Source organism: Tachypleus tridentatus, chromosome 7 (genome assembly GCF_004210375.1).
Source record: "Tachypleus tridentatus isolate NWPU-2018 chromosome 7, ASM421037v1, whole genome shotgun sequence".
In the NCBI taxonomy this organism is placed as follows: Eukaryota; Metazoa; Arthropoda; class Merostomata; order Xiphosura; family Limulidae; genus Tachypleus; species Tachypleus tridentatus.
In genome coordinates, this window is record NC_134831.1 from 42,097,447 (window position 1) to 42,112,286 (window position 14,840).

The 14,840-nt window shown below is 30.4% G+C and overlaps 1 protein-coding gene across 2 annotated transcripts in view; it reads left to right on the forward strand.

Moving 5' to 3' along the window:
- car (vacuolar protein sorting-associated protein 33A) overlaps window positions 1–14,840 on the forward strand; it is a 47,239-nt gene that overhangs the window by 5,793 nt on the left and 26,606 nt on the right. For both annotated transcript variants that reach the window (XM_076511302.1, XM_076511303.1), the window contains exons 4-6: window positions 7,897–7,981; window positions 8,846–8,950; window positions 12,268–12,384. In XM_076511302.1, coding sequence (XP_076367417.1) covers window positions 7,897–7,981; window positions 8,846–8,950; window positions 12,268–12,384 — 307 coding nt within the window. The remainder of the gene's footprint in view (window positions 1–7,896; window positions 7,982–8,845; window positions 8,951–12,267; window positions 12,385–14,840) is intronic.

Sequence of the window (14,840 nt, forward strand, 5' to 3'; positions counted from 1 at the left end):
TGGCCTTCATATGGTTCACAATTCCTTTAAAAATGGTTGTGAAAATTCACAGTTTGGTGCAGCTAAACTAGTTAATGCCCTATACTAGGTATTCAAAGACAGTACAGTATGAAGGGATGACTTCATAAATATTACTGGATTATTGGTTTTCCTATCAGTTTTCCCACTTTTGTGACTGTCATTGGCTCAAAAATAGACCTGTTGCTGCAAGAGCTATTGAGATATGGCCAAATGTGCAAGGAAAGAAGAATGAACCTTCTAACCATTCCTATTTTACTGTCAAAGAGGCAGTGTTGGATAAATTTACCATGGCTCAACTAGCATTATTTGAGACCTTAGCAAGTACTATGACATCATTTCTAGAGATATTTCAGAGTTCAAGTCCCCTGGCACCATTTTTCTGTGGTCAACTTGAATAGTGTATTAAGAATTGATGAAATGAATTATTAAAGATTACATTTTACATATTGCTAGCTCAAATGTTACAATAATCCTGACAATAGATGTGCAGGACACTAGTAATCATATCAATTACAAGAAGATTGATCTTGGGTTTGAAACCCAGTCTATATTACAAAACATGCTAGATGTTTCATACATATCAGTCATGTATATTTCCTTATGAAATGTAAGGAATTTTTATACATTTTTGTGAAATATTTAATTAAGAAAACATCAGTTGTCTTTACATTTACTTGATATTTAGGCTATCTCGACACTTACAAAATTGTTGATAAGCCAGATGTTTGCAAACATCACTTCAAAATTCTGTTGGAGAAACTAATTGAACTACAGCAACTGGATGAAGGGACAAGCAAAAGTGCCAAGGAAGAATACTGTGACTTTATAGACAGTATAAAAACCTTAACTAGTTTACTTTAGATATTATGATCCACTGAAGAATGAGTTAGTGGATTTGTTGCTGCATAATTATGTAAGAAGGCTTATGTCAAAGTTCAACAGTTTGGGAAGTTTTTAAACTTCTACTAATTCTATCTCATGGATAAGCCAGTGTGGAGCAGGGGTTCTCCATAAATAAAGAAATTTTAGTTGAGAACATGCAAGTGGTTTCTCTAGTTGCTTAGAGGAGAGTGATAGAGCATATTGATTTGATTGGTTGGATGTCCTAGAGAATGCAGCAGTAACCAGACAGAAATACAGACAACATCTAGAAGATAAAAAAAAGAAAATTTAAGTAATACCTTTGACCCAAAAATGGAAAACCATCAAGGATCAACTAAGTGAAACTACTGCTAAAAAGCAGAGCCTACAAGATGTAACTGTCTTGATAGACAATGCTGACCAAAAATCTATAATGGCAGAATCCAGTTAAAAAATGAAATCATTATTGTAGAATCTAATGCACTAAGACAGGCAGTTACTAAAAGAAAGATGAAATATATAATCTAGATATTGCAATCTAAAAATTAGAGGAAGAACTGTAAAAGTATGTTTGATATGTTAAATCCAGTCTATAACAATGACCTGAGATAATACTGGATCTAATCATTTGAGGTGAACATTTTGATTGTTATTGTTTTTATGTTTTGAACAGCTACTGTAAGAATGTCAGAAAGACATTGTTTTATGACTTGATGTGCTTTGACTTAGTAAGTGTTGATTTATTTTTAGGTTCTAATTTTTTGATATTGGTGTTAATTTGTCTTGGAGAATTTTGACTTGAATAAATGTATATGTCACCAAGTTGTTTTGGGTAATTTTACTGTGTATGTTTATTTGAGCTATATAAAAATTCTGGAAAGTCATTAATAAATATAACTATATAGATAAATCATGAACAATCTTATGTATCCAGTGTATCTGTGTGCTGTCCCTCATTCTCGCTGCATAATAAGTACCCAAGTACTTGTCACAATATGCTTTTCAAGTGTAAATGGGCTTACATTGGCCATATTTCTCTGAAAAAAAGAAAAATTTATAATACATGTGTAATTGATTGTAACATAATAACATATGGATGGGTAGGGACTTAAGGGCCACCCTGTATATACATATATAATGTATAATAATTGAAATGTGACTAGTCTACTGAAACAACAGCCAAGAGAGGTAAGTTTGTGAAGACTAAAAGTCAGTTTCATATTACTGTACGCTAATATGAGTGCATGTGTACTGTATCGTTGTAACCTTTGTATTGTTAGCCTGGCATGGCTGTAAGATCAATATAATAAAAAATGATAAATATATATATAAATGTATAATGTTATAAGAGTTAAGCTATTTAGTCTAAATATTTGTATTTTTGTGTTATAATTTGTAGTCATTCTAGAAAGGGCCTGGTATGGCTAGGTGGTTTACTCGACTCATAATCTGAGGGTCACAGGTTTAAATCCCCATCACAACAAACATGCTCATCCTTTCAGCCATGTGAGCATTATAATGTGATGGTAAATCCCACTATTCATTGGTAAAAGAGTAGCCAAAGAGTTGGCAGTGGGTAGTGATGACTGGCTGCCTTCTCTCTAGTCTTAAACAACTAAATTAGGGACAGTTAGCACAGATAACCATCGAGTAGCTTAACGTGAAATTCAAAAAACACAAAAGAAACAAATGTTTAAGAAAGAAAAAGACGTAATTTATATTTGTTTCTTCATTTCTTATGATGGTTACGTGATCAGTCAAATCAACTCAACCTGTACAGAAATTTGTTAGTGAAAATAGCGTAAAATATCAAGTTTCTCTGAAGAAAATCTGATAAAACTATCTAGACATCATAAGGATTTTGCATGAGAAATTTGAAAATTTTCTGTTGCATAAGAGTATTCTTAACATTAAAAAGAAAATTACTTTTCATGTTTGATAGTCAACAATCAAAAATAAAAAGAAGGTATGAAAAAAATTACTTAACACATCTTAAGACTTAATAAAAAAAACCTGATATATTGCATATGAAAGCATTGTAATGTTTACAGATAATGTACAAAGTTTCATTAAAATATGATTAATAATTTAAAAGTTATAGCATAAAAACTGCAACAAGCACAAAATGGTTGAGTTTGTACTAGGGACTGAGCCCTTGCTGACAGAGATAAGGTTGGAAATGACAGGTAGCTTTAAGGGAAACTTAAACCAAAGTTTATGCATATTACTGTAAATAATGATATGGTTGAAGTAATTTCAGAAAGTTACCAATGCTTTGTTATAATAACCAGAATAATTAGGTTGAAGTATGTACAGAAAGGTGCTAGTCTTAGCTTTGTTGTAACAACCAGCATAATTAGATTGAAGTATGTACAGAAAGATGCTAGTTTAAGCTTTGTTGTAACAACCAGCATGGTTAGGTTGAAGTATGTATGGAAAGATGCTAATCTAAGTTTTGTTGTAACAACCAGCATGATTAGATTGAAGTATGTAGAGAAAGGTGCTAGTCTAAACTTTGTTGTAACAACCAGCATGATTAGGTTGAAGTATGTAAAGAAGGATGCTAGTTTAAGCTTTGATGTAACAACCAGCATGATTAGCTTGAAGTATGTACAGAGAGTTTCTAGTCTAAACTTTGTTGTAACAACCAGCATGATCAGGTTTAAGTATGTACAGAAAGGTACAAGTCTAAGCTGCGTTGTAATAACCATAATGAATAGAGTTGAAACTTAGTTTGAGATTAAACTTTAGATTTTAATTTCCAGACACCAGTGGACAAACAACTACAATATAAATCTTACTCCAATGTATCTATGGTAACTTATTATACAGAATGCATAATTTACTGATTTGAAAAATATTTCATTAATATACTGTTTGTTTTTAGTATTGTAATCTAGTAATTCTGTAAACAGTTTTATTCCCTCTGAGGTGAATAACTATAGAAATCAAAGCTGAACGTTTGTGGAATAAAACAGGTTTGTGACAGTAAGAGTATTTAGTTGTGTAGTCTCAAATGTGTAAATAAAGGAATTTCAAAAAACATATTAACAAAGAGAAACATAAAATATTACTGTCTATCAAAATGAAACCTTAGCAATTGAACAATATAAAATTTTGGTTAGTTCTATTCATTTGAGAAATGTATAATATACTGTGATAAGGTTTCTCATAAATAGTACATTGATATAATTAATGCAAATAATTTTGTCAACAAACTGTATAGTAAATCAATCATATATAAAATTGTTGATTTATCATCAAATTTCACAATTTTACCTGGTTTTGTGGAATTACAGAATACCTGACCATGAAAGGTCATGCATTTGCCTTATATCTTTTCAGTTTACAAGTGCATTACTTCTGCTGTAATCTTAAGTTGTTAGGGTACTTGCAATCTGAGGTTTGTGGGTTTGAATCCCCATCCCACCAAGCATGCTATTCCTTTCAGCTATGGGAGCATTATATTGAGGTGGTCAACCTCACTATTCATTGGTAAAAGAATAGCTCAACAGTCGACAGTTGGTGGTTATGACTAGCTACTTTCCTTCTAGTCTTTTACTGCTAAATTAATGACAGCTAGCACAGTTAGCCTTCGTGTGGATTTGTAGAAAATTTAAAAACAAAGCAAACTTTATCTTAAGTGATGAATTTAGAGTCTGTTGTGCAAGTGACAAAAGGCATAGCTAAGTGAAAAAATCATAGCAAAGTGTCAAAGGGCTTGTCTAAGTGACTAAAGGCATAACATTGTGGTTAAATCATTCATTCAGAACTGATAATTCAATAAGTTAATCATTTGTAAACAAAAGCATTTGCTACTTTCACTGGCAACACAGTTTGGTAATTGCAGTTAAATAAATATTGTTCAATGTAAGTGTCATTTGAGGCAGTTTACTTAGTGACATACAAACAGATGAATAAATGTACAATATTGGGTTTATTTTATGATTTTTTTATTAATGGTTAATATCTTGTTTACTGATAATGAGTAAGAAAAATGTAAGTATCAGATGTTGATTCACTTTTCATTTATCTTGAAAGAGAAGTTTTTGCTAGTCCTAGTGTTACGCTGGGGTGTGTCGTTTGTTATTGCTGTCAAAAGAAGGGTTGTGATACCTTAATGGAGTGGAGAACAGCAAATCCTTAAAACAGATGAATTTTAGAAAATTAGAAAGAAAACTTTAGTAGTGAAATGTTTTACCTTGAAACTATTTCTGCAGTTTAAGAAAAACAAAGTCAACTATGTTTTTATATTTAAATAGTAAATCTACATGGTTCATTAGTTTTTTTATTTAGAGGCAAACTGGCAGTGGTGGTGTAATGAAATGATTGATATATATAGAAAGGGAGTTTAATGACATCATGAAGGTCCATTTTTCCAGGAAATGGATGTTTCTCTACACACTGTTGTAAGCATCTCCTTTCCGGTACAATGTATCCAATATTGAGAGTGTATGTGAAAAGGTGTTAGGGATAGTTTGTTTTAGAAATGGCTAAATGTGTATATTTCAAAACTATAGTTTAGTGTTTAAGTAAAATAAAAGTGACATTTGGAGAATTATTAAAAAAGATATTCTAATCAATTTATGAAAACAGGTATGAAATATCATCTTAAAGTTAATTTTAGTTAGTAGTAGTTAGTTAAATTCTAAAAGAGTATGCCCATAGTAGAATTGAAATTACATTTTTGATTTAAGATTACAAAATCATATCTTTCAAAATACACAGTTTAATAGAAGAAAGCAGTATACCTAGACATTGCATCCTGTAATGCAGTACATGTTGTTTCAGCATTTTATCCACCAGGATATTTTCATCTAGGTTTTTTGTAAATAATTCTAGAAGGATATTTTCAACTGAATTTCTGTTTTCACTGATTTTATAAAATGTGTAATTTTCAATTATTCAGTAAACAAGCTGTTTAAGATATCAGAAGTAAATGTGAAACCTGTTATATCATTCAGTTCACCACTTGTCACTGAGTTGTTCCAATTTCATGGGCTTCTACTCCTAATTAATTAAGAGGTGCTATGCTGCCAAGGCATGTTATGTTGTGTCAAGACCATAGTTATAAGCAAAATGTTAAAGTATATAATAGCATATGTACAAGATAATCCTCTAGAGAATATAGGTTTGGCATTTATTAAACATTTTGATACTAGTACTCTTTTTAAAAAAATATGTAAGATAATAAGGTTTCAGATATTTTTTAATACAGAATATGTTTAAAAGCAAAACTTAAATATATGTTCACTGTAGTAAGTAAAGACAATTAAAAACACCATACATATACAGTCCTCCACTCTGAGAAACCTAGTATAGTTTCATCAATTTGCTCTTCTTTAAAATTACTGATAAGGGTAGAATTCTACAAAACAATTATAACTTGTTTTTAATTAAATCTGTGGTTCATGTTTATTTGCAAAATGTTTAATTGTCTAATTCTTATATAGTTCAGGCATTATCAACCTTCAGCAGTTTTGCTGTCGTACACAAACTAAGCTATACAGTTGTTATGTCCATTCAAGAATAACTGGCAAACTACAGAGGGATTTATTTTTTATCAATAAAGTTTACATTCTCTATTAGCCTATTACAATAATCCCAAGCTTTCAGCTTCTCAGCACTAGATCCTCTTCCTACAAGGATGACCTATGAAAACAGCAGTTTGTTGAGTCTAACTGACACAAAGTTAAGTGAGGTTAGTCATTGACTGCTCACTAATGACTGTTTTGATGACACTTTTTTGGAATGTTTTTCCAGCACACTGCTATCATCAAACACATGGTATTTCACAAATGTAAAAGTTCAGTGATCAAAGATGTGAACTATTCTGGTGGAATGGTTCCAAGTAAGGCTTCATTTGGTATAATTTTACTTAATTTTTTTACATGGGGTATTGCACTAATAAAAAGGATGGAATCATTTTATTTAAACTGATGAAGTGCATAAAAAGAAGTAAATATAGTTAACTGCATTAGTTACAAAGACAAAGAAAGTAAAAAGGTTATAAAACAGCCAAGTTTCATATATTTGTTGAAGTTTTGAGCTGGTGCACTTTGTCAGATTGTAACGTGTTTGTTCTCTTTCCTTAAAATGTCCTCTTCGAAGAATAAAAATATATAAAACATAGCTGTTTTATAAAGTCTTCTTTAATTTATTAAATCTACAGAGAATCTAAGGAACACCATTGTACATATTTAATCATACATGAAGATAATCCTGAGGACTATGTTTTGTGTATAAAATGAAAAGCCATACACATAGCTCTTACTGAAAGCATACATATTGTTTTCCTGCAAGTACTAATATAATTTCTGTTAGGAATAAGTAAAATCCATAAATAAAATTATGCATTTCATTGTGAAGCAGATCCACTCATTTGTTTTTGGTATTTATAAATTTAATCAGAAATAAATCAGCATATTACTTGATAATTGGTAGTATGTACTAATTGAATAATCAATAGACTCAGATAAGTGGACTTTGATTATTTTCATGATAATTGACTAAATTGTAATTTTATTAATCTACTCCTGGAATAATCAAAAACAATAACGGTTGATTATTTTTTGTGGCAGTGATTAGAATTATGATTTAATCAGTTATTGGAATTATCAATGTCACTTATTTTGGTGAATCAATTATTTTATTCATAGTTGATTTAACTATTACTTCAATTAATCAACTGTTTGAATAATTAAAAACTGATTTTGATTAGTTGATAACTTTACAGTTGGTTTAAGTATAATTTCAATTAATAAATTGTTGGAATTATAAGAAACAGTAGTAATTGAAATACTAATTTTGAGTAATTGATTTATTTTAATTAATCTATTGGTTTGTGTTATATTAACCAATGTAATCACTGCTCATAGGTAACTGATTATATCAATTAATCAGTAAAATCACCCAGCACAAAATTTGGACTTGATGTAAATGGTTTTCAAAACTATGCTTTTATAGTTATCTGTCTGTAAGTTTCAAGTTTAAAACTTTCTGTTGTTTACATAGAGAGGAAGAGCAAAGGGGTCCAAAGAAAGAATTTCACATGTTTTTTGTTCCAAGAAGAACACTTCTGTGTGAAAAAAAGTTAGAGGTAAAACATACTTATTAGTTTTTAATAATCTCAAAATGTTTTTTTTATGTTAGAATTAATGTACTTTAATTGATTAATGTGCAGGAGAGAAAAAAAATGTTATTTGAAAAGAATGTTGTTTAGGCTAAATGCAAGTCTTAAGTAGAGGTGCAAAAAAATTTGGTATAATGTATGCTTGCAGTTCAACCAAAACTGCAATTGTTTTTTTAACAGTTTACAGGTCAATGCTTTTGTTTTAATAATAATGATTAGTTGCTTTACGTTAAAGTATTGACTAAATACTTGGTGACTTGATAAAAATGCATTTTGTAAATATTCTTATTTAATCTGTTGTGAAGAAGTTGTTAATATTTCATTCTGTTTGGCTATATTACCTTGTTTCAGTTTCTAGGTTTATCTTTATAAAGGCAGAAAGAAAAGCTGGTGCAAAATTAAATGTTTTTTTCACAGAAAACAAAATTATGAACCATGTAGTTCAGGAATTTGAGTGTTTTTTAATTGCTATTCTGAAAAATGGGAATATTCTTCACTTTTATCTTTGTTTTGAACATAAATATTACTAATTCTAAACTTTTAAATATTTTAATACCTCAACCTTTCAGCTTATGCTTTTAGTGGGATATATGGCCTACTAGATCAAAGAGTTGTCATATTTAGTTATTTGTAAATTTGAAATTAATGATTTTTTTTATCTAATTAATGACAGTATCTATTTAAACATTAGTTTATGGTCTAGAAATAATAAAATTATGTTGAAAAGTAGAACCAGTGTTTGAAAAGGATCCGTTGCCCATTGTTATTTCTTTTCTGTAGTAACACATACAAGAAACAGTTTCTAAAAATCTAACATATCATGAAATGTAGGAACGAGGTGTTTATGGAACTTTCACGAATGTGGATGAGTGTGCTTTGGAGCTGTTTCCTGTTGATAATGATGTCCTCTCAATGGAGCTAGACTTTTCATTTAAGGTATTATTTCATCTTTAGGTTTTTTTAAACCACAGAAGTTGCAAAATGTGGTTCAACTCCAGGTTTTGTTGTCATTGAAGTATTTTTCATAAGTTTGAATGAAACTTTAGTTTATTTGCTTCTCTTCTGAATGCCACTCAATCAGGCAAAAGTAGTAGTAAACTTTTAACATTTTGGATTACTTAAAAGATAATTCTCAGAGGAACTTTGTTTAAAAAGTTTTAAAATATTTTACTTGGTCCTTAAGTCCACAGATTGAACAGTTTTAGACTTTTCATTTTAAAGGGGATTGAACATGGCTTAATGGTTATTATGCTGCCCCAAGCATCCTGCCATTGCAAAATCACATACCTCAGTTATGGGCATTGATGTTTTATAAGAGTAATGGGTGAATCCAACTAACCAATTAGAGTAAGCCAATAGTTGGCAGTTAATGCTATTGATCAGCTGTCTTCATTCTAGTCAGGTAGCTCAAAAAATTAAGGATAGCTGTTTTATGTAGGGATCCAAAACAAAGAATCTTTTCAAAGGGTATCTTGTAGTCTGAACAATTTTTCAAGTGTTCTTCACATAATACCTTACTGAATTGTATGACTCATTTTAACTTGTATGTGGCTAAAATGTTAAAAATTGTACCAACAATGTAAAAACTTTCTTTTCCAATTCTTCCTATAGTTAGTATCTCATAACATTATTAACAATTACCCTTTCAGTGCTTTCTCTGATTAGGACACTTGACACATAACCTGTGAATCATGAGATTTAATCCTGTAACCAAACATGCTTGCTCTTTCAACCTTTGGGGTGTCACAATATAATGATCAATCCCACTTTTTATTAGTAAATTAATAACCCAAATTTTGGCAGTGATTTTAACTAGTTTCCTTTCCTCTAGGCTATGACTTCAAAATTAGGAACAGCTAGTACAGATAGCTCTTGAGTAGCTTTGTGCAAAATTAAAAAAACAACAAAAAACAGTCAAAGGAATAAGTTGTTGTTTATCACTTCCATTAGTGCAGTATTTCAGTACAGTGTTAACACTTTGTTCAATGCTTCCTCCAATATGATATGCCATGAAAACATTATAAGCTACTTATTTACAGCTTTGGCTTCATATAGTGTAATATTTCATTATAATAACCAAACATTACACAAGATAAGGCTAATGTCCAGTATAGAAATGTTATAACATAATAATTTTAACTTGCATCAAGTTGAAATTGTCTGTGGTTTCTTATTAGATCCTATAAAATATATCAGTATATGTGATAACCTTTTTTTACTTTTTTATGGATATGGAACTACATTATAAACACAGTGATGATTAATGTTGAGATTTAATTTCTCTGTGGTGTGCACATACTTTGTATTGTCACATTTTCTCCTTAAGTTTCATCATTATTTCTACATAGTCATTGTTATGGGTGGTTGTGTGTAACACTTTTAAGTGTAATACATAAATCAAAGTGCCACAAATAATGTGTATTTTTCTCTCACTTTAAAGAAGATAGATAAGAAGTATATTATAGTTGCTAAACATGAGTGTGAACTGATGAAAATACGAACTATTAATTAAAAGAACATGACCAATACTGTTATATGTAATGACATAATATACATGAAACATATGCAGTAAATAAAAAAAAATCCCTCCAAAACATCCCTGTTCTGACTGACTAGTACTAGACTAACTGAAATAAGCATGGCTTACCATAGTAGTAAAACCACTATTATCTGGGCAGGGTGGGTAACTACCTGTAACTTTGAAGTAACATTCCAGTTATTCAGTATGCAGGAAGGGGACCAACAGAAATATAAAATTGCAATGAACACTTTAATATAAATTATAAGTTTTATTGTAATTTCAAAAAAGTTGGTAAAAATTCTTTGCCATGAAAAATGGTGTTCTTCTTACAAGTACATAAAATTTGCCTGTTAGTTAAACTTAATGTTACTTATCATTAAAACACTTTCTGACTTAGCTCATTTGTTTTTGTATTGAAAATATCACAGTATTTACCAAGGACAAACTGGAATTGATTAAGTAAAAGTGAGAAAATGTGGTGTGACATAACGAGAAACCACTATGACAACCCATAATTATTTTTATTACCTTTCAAAGAATTGATGTTGGTGTGAACCTCTACATAAAGAGTCTCATGTAAAACAATCTTTTCAAAGTTAATCAAAATATTTCCAAGTTGTCATGGCTATTTACCATGATGTTACCCCACTTTATCTGATGTTTGACTTTGTTTAGTCATTTCCAATTTGCTATGATGAAAGATGGTCTACTTTTCCAAAATACTCAGCTTGTAATGTTCTTTTTTATGTCTTTAATTGGTTTTGGAATCTATGTGATTTCTTAACATCAAAAAATATGAATACTAACATAGTAAATGAAATGAAAAATAATAGTTTGGTCTAAAATTTAAAAACTAATGTGTTCTATAATTTAGACCAAATCACTTACAGTTTACTTCTTCTTGACTCTTGGACTACAGCATTAATACTTGATCAAAACTTTATGAGATTAGTAACTATAGAACAGAAAAGCTTTTATTCATATCATTAGCCTAGCCAGTAGCAACCAAAGATGCATATCAGTTTGCCTTATGCCATGATGAAAGTGTCATTAAATTCACTAATCATTTTTGTAGTTGATAAAGGACACTGATATGGATCCAAGCATGAAAACCATAACTTTATAATTGTTTTTTTATAAAATTAAACAAATGCAACTTTTTATCACATGAATTTAAACATTGAATTTTTTTTAAAGCTTAGAAAAATCAATGTGAATGTTTTGCTCTAAGGCAGTAGGTGGAACTTTCGGTTGCCACAAGATTAAACTACAGCCTGATATTTAAATGGCTGCATAACAGAGATTACACTGCATAAGTAAGAACGCTGTCTTTACTGATTATAGGGAAACTGTAGCTATTGCTGTTTCAGAGTGATTTCACCAGCTTCCAGTCACAATTATAATTCACAAAACTTTTAATATAAAGTGTGGAGTGAGCGCAAGAAACCTGAGCTGCCAGAGGAAAAAAAAATTCACAAGACTTATTTCAACAACAACAATTGCTTATTTATAAAACTGTGTAAAAGAAGTAGGTTTTTTTGTAGCATTATGTGAAGTTGCAATTACAACTTTATGAATTTTGCTATGTGTACTTATGCACTAAATCATGCAAATCTGTTTACATGTTTATTCATTATGGAACATTGTTTGGAGAAATCAGAGCTATGTGTTATTTTATAACCCATTTGAATAAATATAAATATATACTATTATAACTGTGTTGTTTTACCAGGAATGGGTTATTGAAAATGATATGACCAGCTTATATTATGCAGCCAGGGCTCTAATGAGACTACAGGCTTTATATGGGTTCATACCGAGCATCTATGGCAAAGGAAAAGGAGCAAAGGTGAGCTGGTTCTGTCATCATAAACGTATTTTATGATTTGAGTAAAATGAGATTCACGGAATGCACAAAGTAAGTAATAACAGCTTGTAGGTAAGGGCTAATTATTCGTTTTTGTTTTCTTTAGAAAACTTTTTGTGAAACTCTTCAAGATATATATTTTCAACTACAATGAATTGAAATTACTTTGTTTGATCAAATATGTTCCTGTATATGCATGTATGTATATTTATCTATATTTAACTTTCAAATTTGTTTTTAAGACCACTTAAGTGTTTAAGTAAGATAAAAGAGACACAAACTTAAGACAAGATGTTTATTTCAATAGTGCTAGTTCTTTTGTGACATTACAGCTGCATCTCAGCTAACAGAGAACCAATTTTGAATTATAATACTAACACAGTTTTCTATCAACATTTTTTTTTTTTCCCACATACCAATAAAGTAAAGTCTGTGTTGAGGCAGTAATTCAAAAATTGATTTGGTTTCAGCTGAGAAACTAATCTGATGTTATGAAGGTACTACAAATAAACTCTTAATTAATTTTTAGATTCTCTCTCTTCAGGCCCAGCATGGCCAGGTGGTTAAGGCACCCCATCACACCAAACTTGCTTGCCCTTTCAGCTGTGGGCACGTTATAATGTGACAGTCGATCTGACTATTCATTGGTAAAAGAGTAGCTTAAGGGTTGGCAGTGGATAGTGATGACTATCTGCCTTCTTTCTAGTCTTACACTGCTAAATTAGGGACAGCCAGCACAGATAGCCCTCATGTGGCTTTACACAAAATTCAAAATAAAAATGTCTTTATTTTAGTTTTTTTGCAGGAAGGATATGCATATACAGATAAACACTTTAAAGATTTGAAACTTTTAAAAACATTGATAGCCACATTAGTTTAACTAAAATGTGTGAGGAATTCTGTGGGATTTTTTTCATCTTTGTATTACTTCACACACCACTGATATTACAAGTTACTCATGCATCAGTCATACTCATTTATGCACAGGGTTGAAACACTAGATAAAGTCCATATTGAAAATACATTCCTTTGGAATTGTAAGCTGTTGTATGGAATGAACTAAGCTGTTAGTAAACATTACAGGTATATTTTACTTTAAAAAAAATTGGAGAGTTTTTAATAAATTATTCCTGTTAAACATTAGTTTCTAGACAGTCTTACATTCTAACTAGTCTCTAGGTGCAAGGTGATTTTTTTATTAGGAATAAAAGTACTTTTTATAATCTTAAAGTTGTTATGTTTTATCAGCATAATATTTAAAACTTACTGTTTGAATGTGAAACTTCTTTCAGTGAATATATTTTCTGTATTTGTTATGTTTCTATACAAGCTGAGTCTTTTTAACTGACTGTGTAACTATCACATACAAATACACAATTGTTTTTTCATAGAGTGATTACAGATTGTGACCAAAAATTACAATTATTTATCCTAAACACTGACAGACTTATAACAGTTAACATCTGTTGTCATGTAATTTTAATGTTTTATTGCTTTTGAACTATGTCTAATTACTAAACCTATGTAAAAAAGTCAAATAGTGAATGCATAGTTCAAGCTACTGAAAAAAATAACATTGAATTGCATAACTCTTGATGATGAGAAATCCACTTGAAATAAAAATGCATCTCAGAACTGCTGTTATGGGTATTAACATGTTTATTGATAAGTAAATAAACTTTAGTGATATGTTCAAAACCTTGATATCAAGGGCAAGTATTAAAATTCAATGATAGTGCTACCAGGTCCCTACTGAACAGGGTGACAGTACCAGTACTTTAAATGTCAATAAACAAATGAAGCGTTAATATCCATGCCAGCCCAGCCGTTCTGAGCTACATTTTTGAATTGCATAACATTATAACAATCTACATGCATACCTCACTGAGAACTTTTTTTTTTCAACTTAAGTTGTTTATTTCCTAACCTGATAAATTTCTAATTTTTATAAATAAGTTAATTTTTTTTGAATTAGTAAAAAATTTAAGTGACTTTCGAACTAAGTTGTTAGTGTCTTAAAATAATTCCCTTTCTGTGTTCAAGGTAGACTCAATGATAGCAACTTTTAACAAATAATTTAACAGCTGTCATCAGGATGAACTAGAATTATATGTAATCTATATTATTAAAATAATAATGTTTGAGAATATTTTTACACTTCATTAAACTATGCAAAAATGAAATTTGGGGGTAGGAAGTTGGAGAACATCACCATATGCATAAGGTAGGAATGGGTGTAGAAAAGATCTGTCTTCCTCAGAAACCCATCTCAGATAGCAGTATTTACGTGTTAAGGTTTGCTGTGTAAGCTCCCTCGTGTTTATTGGCATTTAAAGTACTGGTACCCTCACCCTGTTCAGTAGGGACGTGGGAGCACTATCATTGAGTTTTAATACTATGCCCTTGATACCAAGGTTTTGAATGTATCATTAAAGTTA